Consider the following 21,230-nt stretch of genomic DNA (forward strand, 5'->3'; position numbering starts at 1 on the left):
ATCTAAACTGGATAACATTGGGCTTTGAAAAGGAGAGTTGTTAATAGTTTTATCAGGGTCCAAGAATGAACCAGGATTGTCTCAGGCAAACCAGGTTGCATGGTTAGCCACCACTGGCAAACTTTAACTGTCCCTCATTGTGATTTTGGCAACTACATATTTAGGATCTGGATAGATCTGTTTGGGATGACTTCTGACATACTTACTTATGAGCTCTGTGAAGTTTTACTTACTCTTACTTTGCCTGAGTTATAGAAACAGGGAAACAGAGGTGACAATAGAATGAATTCTTACTTACTTCCATCACTGTACTCTATTGAGTGCTCTGGTTTGCTTTCTCTGTGGGCATATTAGATGTTCACTAAACTTAGTAGTTTGACCTGGAGGAAAAGGAACTCAAGGATTTTCCTCAGTTCTTCTACCATGGTTTCTCTCTGTTCATGGAGATATGCAAAGAGAGAGACTGGGTGGTTGTCACAGTATTTGTCTTCTTTCTAAGCACTGAAAAATTTTAATTGGATGGCTACATTTTGGGAGGCATTAAAATTTAATGAAACAGAATGTGTGCCTTTGTCCACTTCTGTAGTCCATCCATGTACATTTTTTTCTGTATGATCTTGATTTCAGTCTTCTGACCTTGAATCTTCTGGAAATTTTTGGAGTCATTCACCCCAAGAAACTGGAATACACATTCTATTCAAGTCCACATGGGTCATTCTCAAGGATAGACCATATGTTAGGCCACAAAAACAGCATTAGCAAATTCAAGAGCACTGAAATCATCCCAAGCATCTTCTCAAACCACAGTGGAATTAAACTAACTCTTAACAACAAACTAAAGATTAGTAATAGTCCCAAAATGTGGAAGCTCAACAGTACACCACTTAACAACTACTGGGTCAAAAAGGAAATAGAGGAAGAAATCAAAATGTTTCAAGACTTCAATGAAAATGAAGACACAAGCTATCAAAATGTTTGGGACACAGCTAAGGGAGTACTGAGAGGGAAGTTCATAGCCATACAAGCACACATTAGGAAACAAGAAAAAGCACAAATAAACAGCCTGATTGTACATCTTAAAGACCTGGAAGAATAAGAACAAAGGAACCCTAAAGCAACCAGAAGGACAGAAATAATTAAAGTTAGGGCATAAATAAATAACACCGAAAATAAAAAAATACAAAAGATCAACAAAAGTAAATGTTGGTTCTTCAAAAGAGTGAACAAAATCAGCAAACGTTTAGCCAGACTTACAAAACAAAAAAAGGGAGAAGACCCAAATAAATCGGATTGTAAATGAAAAAGGAAATATCACAACAGACACCACAGAAATTCAACATATCATGCGAGGCTTCTATGGTCAACTATATGCAACCAAGCTAGAGAACCTGGAAGAAATGGACTATTTCCTAGATACCTATATAAATTTCCAAAATTAAATAAAAAGGAACTAGATAATATGAACAGGCCCATCACAGCTAACAAAATTGAAACAGCTATCAAAAACCTTCCCAAGAATAAAAATCATGGACTATTCACCAAAGAAGAGACCCAATGGGCTAACAGACATATGAGAAAGTACTCAAAATCACAAATTATCAGGAAAACACAAATTAAGACAACAGAGAGATACCACTTTATTCCTGTGAGCATGTCATACATCAGAAAAAATAGTGATAACAAATGTGGTAGCAGTTGTGGTGGTAAAGAAACACTTTTACACTGCTGGTGGGAATGTAACTTGCTCTAAGCCCTGTGAAGAGTAGCCTGGAAAACTCTCAGAAGGCTAGAAATGGGTCTACCTTATGATCTAGTAATTCTCCAGTATATCGTAAGGAAACAAACACTCCCATCCAAAGAAATTTACATATACCTATGATTATAGCAGCACAATTTGAAATAGCCAAACTTTGGAAGCAACTTAGGTGTCCTATAACAAATGAGTGAATAAAAAAGGTTGTGGAATACTACTCAGCTAATAAAAATGATGACTTCACCTTCTTCATTGCATCTTGGATGGAGCTTGAAGAAATTATGTTAAGGGAGATAAGTCAGAAAGTAAATTATGAATATTGGATGATCTCACTCATGGGCAGAACTTAAGAAATAAGAACAGAAAGAGGAAACACAAAGTAAAATTTGAATTGATTTGATGTATTACACCACAACAAAGGTCTCTGGGGAAGGAGGAAAGGGAGAGGAGTCATGGGAGAGGGCTTTCAAGTTCTGAAACAAGACAAGGAAAAGGACCCAAGTTGGGGATGAGAGTGTTTTGCAGACACCTATCATGATGAGATGAGAAATTGTACCTATGTATCAGTAACTTTTAATGTGCCACTAACATTGCAGTTAATAAAATAATTCATGTGTATTATTAATCTGGTGGCTTTTCCATCAGTACAGACAACCAAATGTGCTTCATAGAACTTTGAAAACTAGTAGGATTTTTCCTTCATTTCTTTTCTTTAAGATCACTTAGTTAGATATTGACACAGTGCTTTCTGAAGCAGTTGTACAATGTACACTCTTCCCAGTGAAGTAAAAAGGCTTTATGCTCTAGTCAATGGACAATCTTATTCTATTTCTTAATTTTTACTTAAAAGTTAAGAGTGCTAATTTATATTTCTCTATTATTCATGAAGCTTAAAATCCTTCAGTAGGATTCATGATCATTTGTACATTCTCCTGAAATTTCCATTTATTTATTAGCTTATTTTAAATTCATGATGCCCTTTTTATTCACAGAAGTCTATTATGTGTTCTTGATACCAATATTTTCAGTAATACTTATGTCATAATTCTCCATTTGGAACTGGACCTTTGTGAAATTCCTAGAAGTCCATTAAAATATCTGTTTGATTTTTATCTTGTATTAAAAAAACTTTTATTTATTTATTGTTGGCATAGACTACAGTAAATTTTGGGACTACAGCTTCACACTTCTAGATGTGAAGTTCACACTTCTTCATTACTCTATCAACATGATATCCCTCTACCCATTTTTCCTTATCCTCTTCCCCTTGCCTCTGTGGTAAATACCGTATTTTTCAGAGTCTGAGTTCTTTTTGTTGTGTTTTGCCAGTTTACTTGCATTGGTTATTTGTATCCCATTCATGAGTGAAACCATCCAGTAATAGTTTCCAACTTCCTGACTTATTTCAATTTTTAGAATCATTTCAAATTTCATCCAGGCTGCAGGAAAAGGCACATTTCATGTCTTTAATAGCTGAGTAGCATCCCATTCCATAGTATGGCTCTCTTACATTAAAAAAGTAAGAGCTTAAAGATAACTTGTCAGCTTTCCACATAGCCAGTCCTCAGTACTATAACATGGGAAGATTAATGCCCCAAATGCTTCTCTTTAGAAAGTGAAAGTAGACTTCTTTATATATGTCATTCATCAGTCTTCTACATCCCCCAAATCCTTAGTAGGCAGACCATACAAGGAGTCTTCACAATAGGAGTGTGGAATATTCCACAAAGAGAACCTGTTTCCCATATTCCTGATTTTCTCTTTGACTTTTTCTTTCTCACTCTTGAAGAATGATTTAAAGATGTTTCCTCCTTGATGGTTTGATAAGCTGTCTCAGTCTGTTTCCTGACCATTAAAGATTGATGGTTCAAGAGTTCGTTTAGGTCTCAGTGAGTTACATTCCTGATGCCAAAGAGGTACTTTAGTGGTAAGAGTGTAGGACTTTCAGGTATGAGGTCTTGAGTTTTACCTCTTTCAGGAAGAAGAGAGGAAGCAAATACAATATATCACAAGCTTTAGTGTTGTTATTATTGCGATTTTTCATATATCATTCTGCTTGTTTTATGTCCTGAACTATAAAAGACACCACCATGATCAATCACTGCAGGAAAATATTCTCCTCTTCCATCTGATTAGAGCATCTTTGATTTCCTTGTTCCTTAGGCTATAGATCAGTGGATTTAACATGGGAATCACCACAGTGTATACAATAGAAGCCAACTTATTTTGACTCAGAGAATCATCAGAATTAGGGCACAAATAGACAAAAGTGCCTGAACCAAAGAAAAGGATCACTGCTGTCAGGTGAGAAGCACAGGTATTAAAGGCTTTGGACCTGCCTTCTGCAGAAGTGATCTTAAGAATAGTACCAACGATATAGCCATAAGATATCATGATAACCAGGACAGACATGAGTCCAAATATCACTGTGAGTACTGACGTTATCACTTGTAAGAAAAAAGAGTCTGAACATGATAAGATTATTAGTTGCGGCAAGTCACAGAAGAAATGGTTGATGATATTGGGTCCACAGAAATCAAGCTGAAGTAAACCACACAGTTGAATAAATGCACCACAGAATCCAGTTATACATGATCCTACTGTCATCTTCACACAGAGAGTGGGCGACATGATGGCTGTGTAAAGCAGAGGATTGCAAATGGCAGCATAGCGATCATAAGCCATGGCAGCCAGGAGACAGCATTCAGTCAGAGCCAGGCCAGAGAAGAAGAAGTATTGCATGGCACATCCCATAAAGGAGATGGATTTCTGTTTCTTGAAGAAATCTGAGAGCATCTTAGGAGCTGTGGAGGAAACATAACAAAAATCTAAGAAGGCGAGTTTATTGATGAAGAAGTACATGGGTGTATGCAAGTAAGAGTCCATCTTGATTAGGGTGAAGAGGCCCATGTTCCAGAACACTGTGAAGACATAGATGATTAGAAATATTGAAAATAGGATGACTATAATCCTTGGAAAGTCAGAGAATCCCAACAGGATAAAAGTGGCAACTTGAGTATTGTTTCTTCCTTTATTCATTGTTATGGTGCTTCTAATATCTGAAGGAAAATAAATAATTTTTCATTATTCCAGTGTTCTGAGGCTATTAAGATAAAAATAAAAATATATTATGCTGCTATTTAGTAGTCTAATATAAATAACTTGCCAGTAAACAACAAAAGTAGGAAAAAAGAAACTTCCCATATACATTGTTATTTCTTTATTTACTTGAGAATCATCTTAATCAGAGTATAACCTACACAGAGAAAAGGACATCCATATAACCAGAGAGTCTCATCTCAATTAAAAAGAAATCATCTAGACATGAAAGTATTAGATAAAAGCAAGTATAGGTGGGTGACTTCAGGACCGTAACATCATAGATGCATTTGGAGACTCAATCCCATAGCCCTGGGAAACTAAGGAAAAAACAATCAAGTGGAACTAAATCAGATTGAAAATTCCTACATACATTTTGATTGTCAGAAAAATACAAATCAAGACAACAATGAGATATCACTTCACTCTTGTGAGAATGGCATACATCAGAAAAGGTACCAACAGCAAATGCTAGAGAGGTTGTGGGGTCAAAGGAACCCTCCTGCACTGCTGGTGGGAATGTCAGTTGGTCCAATCTCTATGAAGAACAGTCTGGAGAACTTTCAGAAGGCTAGAAATGGACCTACTCTATGATCCTGCAATTCCTCTCCTGGGGATATATCCTAAGGAACTCAACACACTCATCAAAAAAGATCTGTTTACACAGATGTTATTAGCAGCACAATTTTAAATAGCCAAAACCTGGAATCAACCCAGGTGTCCAACAACAGATGAGTAGCTGAGCAAGTTGTGGTATATATACACAATGGAATACTACTCAGCTGTAAAAAATGGTGACTTAACCGTTTTTAGCCAATCCTGGATGGACCTTGAAAAATTCATGTTAAGTGAAATAAGTCAGAAACAGAAGGATGAATATGGGATGATCTCACTCTCAGGCAGAAATTGAAAAACAAGATTAGAAGAGAAAACACAAGTAGAACCTGAACTGGAGTTGGCGTATTGCACCAAAGTAAAAGACTCTTGGTTGGGCGGGTAGGGAGAATACAGGTCCAAGAAGGATGACAGAGGGCCTAGTGGGGGTTGTATTGTTATATGGAAAACTGAGAAACGTTATGCATGTACAAACTATTGTATTTACTGTCGAATGTAAAACATTAATCCCCCAATAAATAAATTAAAAAAAAGAAAATTCTTACATACAGAAACAAATTGCCTCAAAGATAAAATAAATAAATAAAACATGTACTTGGGAAAAAGATTTGCATGCTACACATCTGACAAGGAGCTGATATAGAAAATTTACAAAGAAATCAAACAGCTCACTAACACAACAACACACAACTGAATGAAAATAATGGGCAGAAAAATCTGAACAGAGAGGTCTGGGAGGTGGTGCAGTGGATAAAACATTTAGACTTTCCAGCTTGAGGCTCTATGTCTGATCCCCCCGCAGCACATGCATCAGAGTGATATCAGGTTCTTTCTCTCTCTCCTATTATCTTTCTCATGAATGAATAAATAAAATGATTAGAAAAAAATATGAACAGACAATTCTTTAAAGAAGACATTGAGGTGGCCCACAGACATACAAAAAATTGTTCCATGTCACATATCACTAGAGAAGTGCAAATCAAAATCAAGATGAGATACCACCTCAAACCTGTGAGGCCCACAGCAGCAAAACAAGAAATGGCAATTGTTGGTGAGGATACAGGGAGAAAGTAACTTTAATGTTTTTATAACATTCTAGTATAACTGCTTCATAAAATTCCTTTTATTTTTTGTATTTATTTATTTATTTATTTATTTTGATAAAAAGGAAACACTGACAAAAACCATAGGATAAGTGGGCTACAACTCCACACAATTCCCACCACCAGAACTCTGTCTCCCATCCCCTCCCTTGATAGCTTTCCTATTCTTTAACCCTCCGTGAGTATGGACCCAGGGTCATTATGGGGTGCAAAAGGTGAAAGTTCTGGTTTCTGTAATTGCTTCCCCATTGAACATGGACATTGGCAGGTCTGTCCATACTCCCAGCCTGGCTTTCTCTTTCCCTAGATGGGCGGGGCTCTGGGGAAGCAAGGCCCATAACTATACTAGTTTTGTTTGTTTGTTTTATTTTATTATGGGATGTGTGTGTGATAGTTTACAAAACAGTTGTTTACACAAAGGTACAATTTCTCATCTCCCATGAAAGGTGCCTTCAAATAGTCTCACCTTCAACTTAGGTTCTTTCTTTTCATTATGTACTAAGATCCCAATGCCCTCTATTTGTTTGTTTATTTATCTTTTAAAACTTTATTTATTAATGAGAAAGATAGGAGGAGAGAGAGAAAGAACCAGATATCATTCTAGTACATATGCTGCCAGGGATCAAACTTGGGGCCTCCTGCTTAAAAGTCCAACGCTTTATCCATTGCACCACTTCCTGGGCCACTTATTTACTTATTTATTTTTTAATGGGGAAAGAGATACAAAGGGAAAGACCAGAGCAGTGCTCAGCTCTGGCATATGGTGGTGCATGGGATTGAATTTAGGACCTTGGAGCCTCAGGCATGAGAGTTTTTTGCATAACCACTATACTGTCTCCCCTGTCCCCAATTCTTTATTCCTTTCCATTTCTTCCTTCAGATCTCACCCTGCTCTGAGATCTTTGCTTTGGTGCAATACAACACACCTAGTCCGAGCTTCACCTTGGGTTTTTCCTTTCTTTCCTTGTTTCTTAAATCCCTCAAGTAAGTGAAATCATCTGATATTTGTCTTAGAGAAAGGAACATTGCTACATGGTTGATGGGGTGGCAAAATGTATCAGTCCTTATGGAAAATAGTTTGGAATATATATATATGTGTGTGTGTGTGTGTATGTACACACTCAAAAAGTATTTTTTATCATTTGGAATAAAATAGATGTAATTAAAGGTGATTATGCTGAGTAAAATAAGTAAAGAGGTAAAACACAACTACTGGATGTTTTTGCTCATGTGTAGAATATAGATGATGAAAGCAAACAAATCTGAACAAAGGGGCAGCCAAACTATTTCTCATACAATATAAAAGATAAGATGATTATGAGGAGAGGAGGCTCGTTGTGGGGAGGGCACAGAAATTTGGTGGGGGATATGGTAGCTTCCATATTTTATGTGTGGGTATGAAAATTCTCCTGAATTCTGAAGATTCTGTAAAAAAAAAAAATACAGTTTTGAATATGCCTAAAATAGATCTACTAGCTTTTTCCAAAATGGAGACCCCAAACCTTCATCTGCAATATTCTTGCCTTTAGGTTCATGATTAGTCAACAATTTGATCTTCTTTATATCTTAACTCTTTTTCAGCCACCAGGTTCCAGATGATACCATGATGCCAATCTGACGACCCTGGGTAGATGATCCCAACAATGCGTCCTGGAGCCCCTCCTCCCCAGATCACTGCCCAACTAGGGAAAGAGAAAGACAGGCTGGAAATATGAATGAACCTTTCAATGCCCATGTTCAGTGGGGAAGCATTTACAGAAGCCAGACCTCCCACTTTCTGCACTCCACAATGATCCTGGGTCCATACTCCCAGAGGGATAAAGAATAGGGAAGTTATCACGGGAGGGGATTGGATATGTAGCTCTGGGGGTGGGCATTAAGTGGAAATGTACCCCTTTTATCCTATGGTCTTGTCAATATTTCCATTTTATAAATAAAAATTTTTTAAAGTGCACAATCACTAATAAAAAACAGTGTCTGTGGAGGTCAGGGGATAGCTAACCAGAAGGGTATATATTCTTTGCTATATTCAAGGTCTAGGCTCAAGCTCCAGCACCACATGAATGTTTAACATTCACTTAGCTACATGGGTTCAGTGACCACATTATCTGACTTACAAGTGATCACATGTATTAATTTGATCATGTATATCAGAGCCTAGCAAGGTTCTACAGCCTTTGGTCTTGGATTTGTCCGTTGCATAATGAATAGTCAACATCATTCATTTGAAATGCTTAAAAATGGCATCTTCTCATTTTAAGATATTAATTTCTATATAGTCTGTTCAGGCTAACATAATAATAGTCTTAAAATTATTATCTTGAGGCAATTTCATAGGGCAATCATATATGATCATCCTTGATGAAGCTAGACAATACAGGAGTCATATATCAAACATCCCTTTAAAATATACTATGATTCCATCTTTGAAATTCTTACATCTCATACCTTTCCACTTCTCACCACAAAGGCAACTAAATTACAGCACTCTTGCCCAAGGAACCCACCTAATAAGCAGCAGGCACATAATCATGGAATCCACTGATGCTTTAATGGACCACATTCTCTAGACTTTAGAGCTTGGATTTTAGAGTGACGAGATGAAGTGTTGAAGGGATAATTAAAGGTAAGTCTAAGATGGCATCACACAAGGATAAATATCCCCAGGATACCATCATAAATACATTAAGTCAACAACTCCATGGTGGTTTATCATACATAGTTAGACTACTGGGCCTGGGAACCTAGAAGTGGAAGTATAAATAAGTCAAGGTAGTTATGTAGGAAAATGATAAGGCAAAGGGGCTGGGTGGTGGCATACTCAGTTGAGTACACATGTTATAGTGTTCAAGAATCATGGTTCAAGGCCCCTGATCCCCACCTGCAGGGAGAAAGCTTCACAAGTGGTAAAGCAGGTTTGCAGGTGTCTCTCTTTCTCCTTCCCTTTCTCCTCCTTCCATTTCAGTTTCTATCACTATCCAATAAATTAATAAATAAATAATAGATAATAGAATCTAAAAAAATAAAATGATAAGGCAAGTCAATGAAATAATTACATTGGTGGGGACAGATGCTTTTGTGATCCACAAAACTACTGAGGATTCTTAGACGATGATAATGAGAGTATCTTTCCCAGTTTCAGCTGTGATTACTCAAGCATTATTCCTATGACTTTACAATGTACATCTATGCTATCCTGTATATCATGTGTAATTCTTACAAGAAAAGTATAAAGTTTACAATATGTGATTTAAGCAAGTAACTCAGTTTCCCCCATTGTATAAAGGCCATTTTTGAAACAGTAAATTCCAATAGAATCATCAAGGTGCCCTAACTCATTCTAAAATGGAGCCACAGTCACTCTTGTTAAGTTCTCTGCTCACCACCAGTCATCCACACACTGGAGGAGAGGGCATGAGTCTCCTATAGGGCCAAACAACCTCCACCAGAGACTAAGAGTTAAACTCTTCTAAACAAGTGGAACAATGCTCAGTTTTCTCAGGAAAGCAATATCACAGCCCTGGCACTAAGAGAAGCTTTTCAGATATCACCTTGTCCAGCTATCTGCCTTCAAATTGACTCAGTGGAGTATCATGTTCTTTTTTTTTCTGAAAAAAAAATATAAATAGATAGGTCTGCAATAAAATATTATCTTATATGTTGATTTTTCTTATTTAAGAAATAATTCAAAGACCAAAACAGAAAGATCCAAATATCACTTACAGATGAGCTACCCCCATACATGAATTATAATGGTTATCAATTTCCAGGGTCTATGTAAATGACCATAGAAAGCCATTATCAATACTCCAAAAGCTTCATCTTCATCTGTAAAAACTTGTGATAATATACAACTTCAAAGTTTGAAAAGTGAGATCTTGACTAAAGTGAGATCTTTTCAAAGTGAGAAGATCTTGACTAAAGTATGCAATAACCAGTGCTTTCTACCTAGCAGACTCTTGACCAATAGTTGTTATAATGCTGAGTTTATTTTAGTATAACTATTCTTGTTAGCATTTAAAGGCAGTTTTGTAAGCACATCTTTCAAAGCTGGGTTAATATAAGTAAAAGGGGGGTTGGTAATATGAATCTAGAAGCAATGACCTCAAATGCCAGGGCTTCAGAGAATTAATAATCTTCATCTTCACCCCAAAAAATGAGCTGATGTAAACATTTCAGCCATATTTTAATTTTAGTGGAAACATTATAGTTTACACTAAGATATAAGCAATCTTGTATAAGGGAACAAATGGAGATGATATTAAAAAATTAAGGGAAATAGTAAATATGTGAGAAGGGTAAAGAGCTAGAGAATGATGGTAGGGAAAAGAAAAAAATATCCAAAGGGACATATTGTTAGGCGATTGGGGCAATAAAAGGAAGAAGGAAAATTGCCACATAGGATGACACAACTCATAATGGTGAATCAGAATCACTGAAAATAAGAGATTCTAGAATGTCCCTACCAAGATCACTTACCCAGATATTCTATGTCTGAGATGCTGCCCACATAGTGACCTTTTCCTTAGTCCTGAGCAGCAGTCTTGCCTTTGGTCCTCTGGAAAACACAGAGTCCTTTCAGGAGAGGTAATTCCAATGAGCGATTTAAAAAAAAATGTTTCTTTAGGGTCCATTGAAGTGGGCAAAGTAACAATTGAGAGAAGTCAGTATTTTCCATTGATTATTCTCAGGAGTGTTGAATGATGAAGCTACAGGGAAATTTCTCAGCTAGTCCCACTTCTCAATACTTTCATGGGTCCCTCATGATCCAATTAGAATTATCATATCATAGCATAATCTTCATACACTATTCTGAACTCACAGAATACACAATTTTGTATCCCTGCTCATTAATTTAATGCCTCAATAATATGGGTCACAGATATTGTTATCATGTTCATTTCATAGATTGAGACATAGAAAGGATCAGGGACTTACCTAAAGCTACCTTGCTAGTAAGCAACAATGTATGAGATTAAATCAAGAAATCACACTCTGTTCCAGTGGGGGAGAAGTGATAGGAAGAAAAAGATAAGAGCGCTATGAACTCCAGATCCATCAGGATCTGCAGAGAAAGGAGGAAAAAGGGAAGAATATTTGGATGTATGGGCCCAGGATTATTATGAGGTACAGAAAGTGGGAGGTCTGGCTTCTGTAATTGCTTCCCCACTGAACATGGACATTGACAGGTTGATCCATACTTCCAGCCTGTCTCTCTCTTTCCATAGTGGGGCAAGGCTCTAGGGAGGTGAGGTTCCAAGACACATTGGTAGGGTTGTCTGCCCAGGAAAGTCCAGTTGGCATCAAGGTATCATCTGGAACCTGGTGGCTGAAAAAGAGTTAAGATATAATGTAGAACAAATTGTTGACTAATCATGAACCTAAAGGCAAGAATATTGCAGATGAAGATTTTGGGTCTCCATTTTAAAAAAAAAGCTAGTAGGTCTATTTTAGGTATATCCTAAGGTAACCATGACTTTACTAACTTTTGCCTGCACCTGACATCTGATATGCAGGTGGACCCAAGTTATTGTCTGGGGAGATGGTGTCCGAGATGGAAAAGGGACTAGAAAGCTGGATCAGGGAAAAGAGTAGCTCCCAAATATAGGAAAAGTATCTAAATACTATTAACTGTAAACCCCACTGATTTGTTCTGGGGCCCATATTCAGCACAGGAGCCTATGTAAGCTCTGTATTCCTGTAAGTCTGAGCTCGCATTCTGTGGTCATGGCTAGGAACATTCCAGGATTCACTAATTTCAGGACCCATCTTCCTTGAGTAATAGGTAGAGTATGTTGTCCAACCTCCCTTCAGAGAATGGAACATCCCTACCATTGTTGATCCACATTGAGAGAAAGGTCCTATGGGGTCCTGTAAGGGCCCACAAAGGAGTCCATTTTGTTGTTCCTGACAGAAATGACCAGTGACAGTGGCAAGAGGACTCTCTCTATTATAGGTCTAGGCCCATCATGTCTGTGTGGGAATCCCAGGACTCCCTGACTAGCGCCCTAGGTGATGGGGTGGCCTCATAGTGGAAGTCACACTATCTTAACTTCTCTCTTTCCTAGGAGAGTATTATATCATGCACATGTTTGAAGTTACGCACAAGTATTGTACATGATACATACATGATATTTGTAGTGTGTCAAATATCTGAGTTATAGAAGAATATCTACTTACTTGATCATCCTATACAATCTCATAAGATAGACATGACATTCTTGTTTTGCAAACAAGAAAGCTTTGGCATAATTCTGTGTGGGTTGTCCTGGGCCTTCCATCTCCCTGACCAGTGATGGCAGAAACTGGAGCAACCCCTGGGGGGTCTTGGGGGACCCTGGTGATGAGGGAAAGTATGTGGAGAGGAATCAATCATATGACTTCTTCCTCTGGGAGAAGCTTCAGAGAGATGACTAATTTATTGGGGGATACAAGCAAGTAGATATACTCAAGGTTTATTTAAAAAAAAGGTTGAGGTAATCATCAATCCATACACAATATAGAGTTAAATCTTGACCTGTCAAGTATTTGATCACAACTGGAAAGCTACCATATAAGGTCTGGTCATGAACTCACAACACATAGGTGGGCTTTTTTCTCTAAGGGTGAATTATAAGCACCTCAGGGTGGGGGGTGTAGAGGGAAGCTCAGCAAAGCCAGGATATTTGCAGTGGGTTTCAGTTGGCCTTACACAGTAATTCATGGCATTTGTTCAAAGGAATATTATCTCTCATCAGCTATCAGTATTGGAAGCAAGATTGAAGAATTAATTTTCCAAATTAAAAATAATGACACTGAAGAGACTACTTACAATGCCTCTTTATTATGTCTCCTCTTTTCTTACCAAAGCTGATAAAGATTTATATTCTCCAGAAACTTATTATATGATTAGCACTTAAGGAAGTCTTAGACAAACACAAGTAATCTGAGACTGGTCTTCCTAGGATGCAGATATATATGAGTTCTTATGTCCCAGGACTTATACTCTTTAACACTTCATTCCTGTTTTGGTTAGAAATATAAAGTATTCTCTTTTCAATCACCAGGTTCTGGATGCCAGCATGATGCCAGCTAGACTTCCCTGGACTGACGACCCCATCAATGCATCCTGGAGCATCAATGCGTCCTGCTTCCCAGAGGCCCACCCTACTAGGGGAAGAGAGAGGCAGACTGGGAGTATGGATCAACCAGTCAACGCCCATGTTCAGCAGGGAAGCAATTACAGAAGCCAGACCTCCCACCTTCTACAACCCGCAATGACCCTGGATCCATACTCCCAGAGAGATAGAGAATGGAAAAGCTATCCGGGGAGGGGATGGGATATGGAGATCGGGTTGTGGGAATTGTGTGGAGCTGTACCCCTCTTATCCTATGGTTTTGTGAATGTCTCCTTTCTTAAATAAATAAGAAGAAGAAGAAATAAATATAAAGTATTAGTTACCATCATATTTGGATTGTGTTGCATCAGAAATAACTGAAAAATAATGTTCCTACCTCCTTATCCATCAGTTCAATATATCTATTTTAGGGTCATAGATTTAAAATTTAACAGGGCTCAGTATAAGAAGAGAAAGAAAACCTTCATATTTCACAAAAACTTATGAGTGCTAAATAAATAAGTCTATTTGTAATGTATATTTTAAAAAATGAACTGGGAGTTGGGTTGTAGCACAGTGGGTTAAGCGCAGGTGCCGCAAAGCACAAGGACCAGCATAAGGATCCCAGTTCGAACCCCGGCTCCCCACCTGCAGGGGAGTTGCTTCACAGGTGGTGAAGCAGGTCTGCAGGTGTCTGTCTTTCTCTCCTCCTCTCTGTCTTCCCCTCCTCTGTCCATTTCTCTCTGTCCTATCCAACAATGACAACAACAATAATAACTACAACCATAAAACAACAAGGGAAACAAAAGGGAATAAATAAATAAAATAAATATTTTAAAAAAAGAAAAAGAAAAAAAGAAAGAAAATTTTAAAAAAAATGAACTAAAGATATTGCATTTGGGTAGGCAGTGGCACACCTGGCTGAACACACGTTACAGTGCACAAGGACCCAGGTTCAAGCCCCTATCCCCACATGCAGGGAAAGCTTTGTGAATGATGAAGCAGGGTTGCAGATGTTTCTCTGTCTCTCTCCTTCTCTATCACCATTTCCCTTTCGATTTATGGCTGTCTCTATCCAATAAATAAATAAAGATAATTTTTAAAATGATACTGTGTTTGTGTGCCATTTTGGCTCAGATATTGGCCTATTTTGTCATGGTATCTGTGTTAGAGTCTAGTTTTCCTAAGCCATATGAATTTTGTTATAGCCAACTCATGTGAACATTGCCATGTGCTCAAGGATTTTGATAAAACAAATTTATTGAAAATTTAAGAATCTGTAATCTCAGCAATATGCCCTCTTCATGGGCAACCTCTTCAAGGCATCTTTTATTTCCTTGTTCCTTAGACTGTAAATTAGAGGATTCAACATGGGTATAACCACAGTGTAGAAAACAGATGCAAATCTGTCAAAGGCTGAGGAACTTCCAATGCTGGAACTCAAGTAGACAAAGCCAGTGGAGCTATAGAAGAGGCTAACAGTTGTCAGGTGAGATGCACAGGTGTTGAACACTTTGGACCTTCCTTGAGCTGAAGTGATCTTCATGATGGAATTGACAATAAAGCCATAGGATATCATGATAATTACAGCATTTGATATCCCATAGACAGTTGTTAATACAGCCATCATGGGCCTTATAAAGAAAATGGCATTGCAGGACAGAACTAGGAGTTGGGGCATGTCACAGAAGAAGTGGTTGATGATATTAGGCCCACAGAAATGGAGCTGAAGTATGGCATACAGTTGGGGGATAGCACCCGTGAGTCCAGCCACATAGGACATTACAACCAACCTGATACAGAGGGTGGGAGACATGATGGAAGAGTAGAGCAGTGGATTGCAAATGGCAGCATATCGATCATAAGCCATGGCAGTTATAAGACAAGACTCACTCAGTCCCAGGGTTGCAAAGATGAAGTACTGAACAACACAACCCACAAAGGTGATAGTTTTCTCCTCTTGGAAGAAAGTAGAGAGCATCTTGGGAGCTGTGGATGTCACATAGCAGATATCTAGGAATGATAGATTTTTGAGGAAGAAGTACATGGGTGTGTGCAGGTGGGAATCCATTCGTATTAAGAAAATGAGGCCCAAGTTCCAAGTCAAAGTAGCAATATACATGAATAGGAACAAGATGAAGAATGGTGCCAAGAGTCGGGGAAAATCTGAGAACCCCAAGAGGATGAAATGAGTGATATCTGTGATATTTCTTCTTCCAATCATTGACTTAGTGCTCCTAGAGTCAGAAAACAGCATGTAATCATGGACTCAAAAAGAATTAATACTATGAATATCTAACATGTATCACTTGTAAGTTTGTTCAGAGTTTAAAATAACTTTAGAAAGTGGGGAATGAGAAGCCATGGCAGTGATAAACCTGGTATAGAGTAGAAGGACCATGCAGAAGGACCTGAGTTTAAGTTCCTGGTGCCCACCTGCAGGAGGGGAACCTTCATAAGTCATGAAGGAGGTCTGTAGGTGTTCTCTCTCTCTCTCTCAGCAGGTCTGCAGATGTTCTCTCTCTCTCTCTCTCTCTCTCTCTCTCTCTCTTTCTCTCCTTCCTTTCATTCTCAAATTCTCTATCAAAAAAATTAAGTAGAAGGAGAGGGAGGAGGAGGAGTACATAGTGAAGGGGGAAAAGAAAAGGAAGAGGATGAGGTACAAGAAGAGGAATAAGAAGAAAAAATAGGAGTAGGAAGAGGAGGATGACTAAGAGGAAGAGGAAGTAGAATAAGACAGAAGAAACAAAGAGGAATAAGAAAGAGCAAAAGAGAGAAAAGACAGAAATTTGGGGATTTTTCTAAATGAAAAATCAATATAACATTAAAAGGTTAAAATGGATAGATTGACCCAAATCACCTGTGCTTTCAGTGGGGCATTTCTGATAGCAGTCACCTACATCTCTGACTCCAGACCCAATGAATGAACTCCTATGATGATAATGGAGAACAACTTGAACTTTGCTGAAAGGCCAATGGGATTGGAAAAATGCAGTAAATTTTATTCAGAAAAAAAAATTTTGATGATCCTATCTTTTGCATTTCAGTTTTGAAAAACAAGATATAAATTTGGGTTATACAAATTTATAATTATTCTGTAGTATATGTTCTTAACCAGGTGCACCATCTCCTGGCCCCAATTATTCTGTCAAATGAGATTATCATAGCAAAAATTAATTGAGAAGGAGGTCCTTGAGATGAACAAATTTGAGAAACAAGTATGTTCTGGTCATAGTTAATTCCTTTGATTTAAAAAACATTGTTTTTAATTTATTACTTAGTTATAAACTTTTGCATCACCTGGCTTTATAAATAGTCTCATTAGATTTTACATTATCTGACTATCTTATTTTACAGATGAAAAAACAGAAGGTAATAGTTCAAGATCACATTCTCAACAAATTGTAGAATGAGATTAAAAAAAAAAAAACAACTCACCAGAGAGCAGTAAGTCAATAGAGAACCTTAATAGTTAAGATAACCTTAACAGTTAAGATTTGATTATTTTGCTTGGAAGACAGAGAATTCAGGTGAACATAGAGAACTATAGAGATACCTTACACATTGGGACCAGGTGGTGGTGCACCTGGTTGAGCACACATTTTATAATGCACAATGGCTCAGTTCAAGCCCCCTCTCTCCACCTTCAGGGAGAAAGCTTTGTGAGTGGTTAAGCATGGCTGTAGGCATCTCTCTTTCTTTCTCTCTCTCTCTCTCTCTCTCTCTCTCTCTATTTCCCCTTCAATCTTGATTTCTGACAGTCTCTATCAAATAAATAAATAAAGACCATTAAAATATTTTTTAAAAGAGAGCTATCTTACACAGTAGAGCACATATGAGGACCAGGTTTGAGGACTGCTGCACCTGTGGGCACACTGGTGATGGGTGTCTTCTCTTTTTAACTGTATCTTAGAAGTAAAAATAAAATTAAAAAATATGTGAGCAGTGAAATCAACACTACAAAAAATAAAAATAAAAAAGGAATAGATAGAAAATTCCTTAACCTAGTAGAGTCCATATACAGAAGCCTACAGCCAACATCATGCTTGATAGTGAGAAACTGAAAGCATTCCCACTTCATTCAGGTACTAGACAAGGAGGCCCATGATTACAATTATTATTCAGCATAGTATTGGAAGTTCTTGCCATAGCAATCAGTTGAGAGTAAAGAATCAAGGGATATAGATTGGAAGAGAAGTCAAACCATTATCATATTACATGATATTATGCATAGAAAAACTAAAGAATCCAGCAGGAAGCTACTGGAAATTATCAGGTGATATAGTAAGGTGTCACACTACAAAATTAATATATCAAAGTTGGTGGTATTTTTCTATGCAAACACTAAGTCAAGAGGCACCAGTACCTTAACAGCAGTAGTGGTAGCAGCAGCAGCAGCAGCAACAAAAAACAACAATAAAATGTATTTGCATTACCTATTCCTCTAACAATGAATGAGTTGGAGACTGCAGAACAAAGGAAGACTATACCAGAATAGTTGATTAAAAAGAGAAAACAACATTATGTTGAAGCTACATATGTAGGACTTAATTACTCATATTGACAACTAAAAATGTTTCAAACATCTTTTGGAAATTTGCTCAAGTATATAGATTACTCATTACACCCTGATATCCAAAACAAAGTGAAAAGGAGACCTCAGTGGGTAGCAGCAAAGTCAGCATGGTTTTGTGTTGAAGACAGTTATCAAACCAAGGCAACTTACACCAGGAGTATTTTATATTCATGGTATTTGAGTCTGTGGAATAAGACCTCAAACTCATCTTTGACTTAACGCTCAGTTACTACATCTTCCCTAAAATTTTAATGTTATAAGATATTTCACCTGTCAGAGCACATGCATTACAAAGCCCAAGATCCTAGGTTCAAGTCCTGGTTCCAAATGGGAACAATATGATGATTTAATTGTTTCTAACAAGTGATGAAAACCTTCAGCATTATCTTTGATGTAACTTTGGTCAAATTTGTTAATTCTTCTGAGTTTCCTTTTCATCCTGTATAAACTGGTGATAATGTACAACTTTTTAAAAAAAAATTCTTTGCTGGGGGATTAATGTTTTACCTTTGACAGTAAATACAGTAGTTTGTACATGCATAACATTTCCCAGTTTACCACATAACAATACAACCCCCACTAGGTCTTCTGCCATCATATTCCAGGGCCTGAATCCTCCCTGCACCCATCTCGGAGTCTTTGATGCAATAAAACAACAATAATGTACATCTTGTAGGGGTGTTGAGACAGTTAGATTACATATACAACAAACAGTGCTTGTTAAATAGCTTAAATAGCTGGCTCTTGACAAATAGCTATTATGATTGAAAGAATTTATTTTATTAGGAGTTATTATTATCATCAATAAAAGGCATATTTTAGGCACAAAGCTACAGTTACTAAAAGCAAAGCAGCTAGGCATACATTAATTTTAAACTGGAAATCAATGACCTCAACAGTCACAGCATTAGGGAATCTCCTCTTCCTACCCACTCCAAACATTAGCTAATGCACATGCCTATTCCATGACATTCTTCTTTTTGTGGAACTATCTTGAATCATGCTAACAACAAATAGTCTGTATGGGCTTTAGTGCATATAATATGAAAAGATGAAGAAAAATGATAGGTATATGTGAAGCGTAAAGAGGTAAATGATGCTTGGAGGCAAAAACAAAATATTAATCCATGGAGTCTACTGCTGAGTTTGGAGATAGTACATGACATAAAGATGGAAAACCACTCATAGGACAAGGAATCCCATGTTGATGGAATCACTGAAAACAAGTGGCTCTACTGTTGCCACTGTTACTTACCTAGACATTCTCTTAAGATTCTGTTCCTGGAGTGCTGTCCACACAGCTGTCTGTCCTCAGTCTTGAGCTGAAGCCTTGACCTTGGTCCTCTGGCAAAACATGAGTTCCTTCAGGAGAGGCACCTCAATTAGGTATTTTTAAACATCTTTCTTTAGGTAAACTGAAGAGTGAAAAGCAGGAGTGGCAGAAGTCGATATTTTCCATTGGTTATTCTCAAGAGTATTGGATGATGACACTACAGGATAGGTCCTCAACTAATCCCAGTCTCAGTACCTTCATAAGTCCCTCGTGATCCAATTAGAAAAGTCATACCACACAGATATGTGCACATACCATCTGAACTCTGGGAGCATAGGATGATGGACTCACATATATTACCTTAATGCTTCAACAATGTGGGTCCCAATTACTGTCATCCTGGTAATTTCATAGCTGTTTGGAGTGAGATAAGAGGATCAGGACTTCCCCAAAGTGACCTCACAAAGTCTGGCAACCCCACTCCAGAATCTGCCTCTTGCATCACAAGGTTTTCCTACCTCTAGCACCTCTTTGAACTAAGTTCTAAGCTTTAATTCCTGGACAAAGAGGAACCTTAGGATTCTCCCAAACACTATCTTTGACTTGTCCTTCACAAAAAAAAGTCAAGCTAAGAAAGACTTCTGGAGGTGGGGCTACAGAGTAGTAGCAGCTGCATTTCTATCCTCTCCTTTCCCTTATCATCAAGGACTATCAAAGGAGAGCACCTGGGAATGCAACAACACAAGATTAGAACTACTTTAGGAACTCACCAAATCACCATTGAGTGCAAACACGTGGGGCTCCTGGACAGGGAGGAGCCTAAGCAGAAATTCCTGGGGCTAAAGCCCATATCTACTCCTGAGCAAATGGTAACAGTCAGGCAGTTTGCCATTTGAGGCAACACCTCCAGTCTGTTTTGCCAACAAAAAGACTGCTGAGGGGAGGAGAGGACTCCCCTAAGACTCACCAAATGCAACTGTGAGTTTCCATAGCTACTGCCTCCTTGGAGACTGAAGCAGCAGAGGCCCCATACTGACATTGGGGGGGACAGATAACTGGCCAAAAACTCAGGAGAAGATCTACACCCCTATGAACCAGAGATAGGGCTGTATAGTGAGAGCCTTAACACATTTTTCTCCTGATAAATTGGGAAGCATGGTGAATAACTGCTGCAGAACACACAGAGTATAAATGGGATTTGTTTGGAAACTCAGGGCCAGATAGTACTGCCTACCTTAGTTCTGGTTGTTGGCAGAGCAGCTAAATTGGCTTAGGGATTCAGATCCTTAGGGCATGGTGCTATCTCTTCCCCACCCTGATTTATCTCTTGGTCAGGAGTTAGTGATTAAGCTAAAAAGCCTACTTATAGTTAAAAAGCCCTCAGGTTCCCATAGCCTACATGGAAAAAAAATAAACAAAAAAGGCTTTAACAGCCACTGTACTTCAACTCAGGGATTGAGATAACATTGAACTCTTTAAGAACCTTACTTAGACACAAGTCAGTCCAAGCAAGAGTGATCAGTAGTTTGAAAAGTACTTAGAGAGGGACCTCATAACACACTATATACAATGGCTAAACCAAGAAGAATCATTGGAGAAATAAGCCAGGACAAAAGCCCAGCTAAAACCCCCCCAAAGGTAGAAGCTCAGAAAAATGAGGTCAACCTCCAAATGCTAATTGAAGAATTAGTCACAGGAGTGAGGAAAGAGTTTG

The 21,230-nt window shown here is 38.0% G+C and overlaps 2 protein-coding genes across 2 annotated transcripts; both read right to left on the minus strand.

Moving 5' to 3' along the window:
• Positions 1 to 3,847: 3,847 nt before the first annotated feature.
• Positions 3,848 to 4,792, minus strand: LOC103110430 (olfactory receptor 5AN6-like). The gene has a single exon (XM_007519599.2). It carries the CDS (start codon positions 4,790 to 4,792, stop codon positions 3,848 to 3,850), a length of 945 nt encoding a protein of 314 aa, XP_007519661.2.
• Positions 4,793 to 14,952: 10,160 nt separating this feature from the next.
• On the minus strand, positions 14,953 to 15,891 carry LOC103110431 (olfactory receptor 5AN1-like). The gene has a single exon (XM_007519600.2). It carries the CDS (start codon positions 15,889 to 15,891, stop codon positions 14,953 to 14,955), a length of 939 nt encoding a protein of 312 aa, XP_007519662.2.
• Positions 15,892 to 21,230: the final 5,339 nt, after the last annotated feature.

The sequence above is a fragment of the Erinaceus europaeus genome, chromosome 17, assembly GCF_950295315.1.
Source record: "Erinaceus europaeus chromosome 17, mEriEur2.1, whole genome shotgun sequence".
In the NCBI taxonomy this organism is placed as follows: Eukaryota; Metazoa; Chordata; class Mammalia; order Eulipotyphla; family Erinaceidae; genus Erinaceus; species Erinaceus europaeus.

Coding starts and splice junctions, on each gene's coding strand:
- LOC103110431 (XM_007519600.2), bottom strand. CDS start 15,891: ATGATTGGAAGAAGAAATATCACAGATATCACTCATTTCATCCTCTTG.
- LOC103110430 (XM_007519599.2), bottom strand. CDS start 4,792: ATGAATAAAGGAAGAAACAATACTCAAGTTGCCACTTTTATCCTGTTG.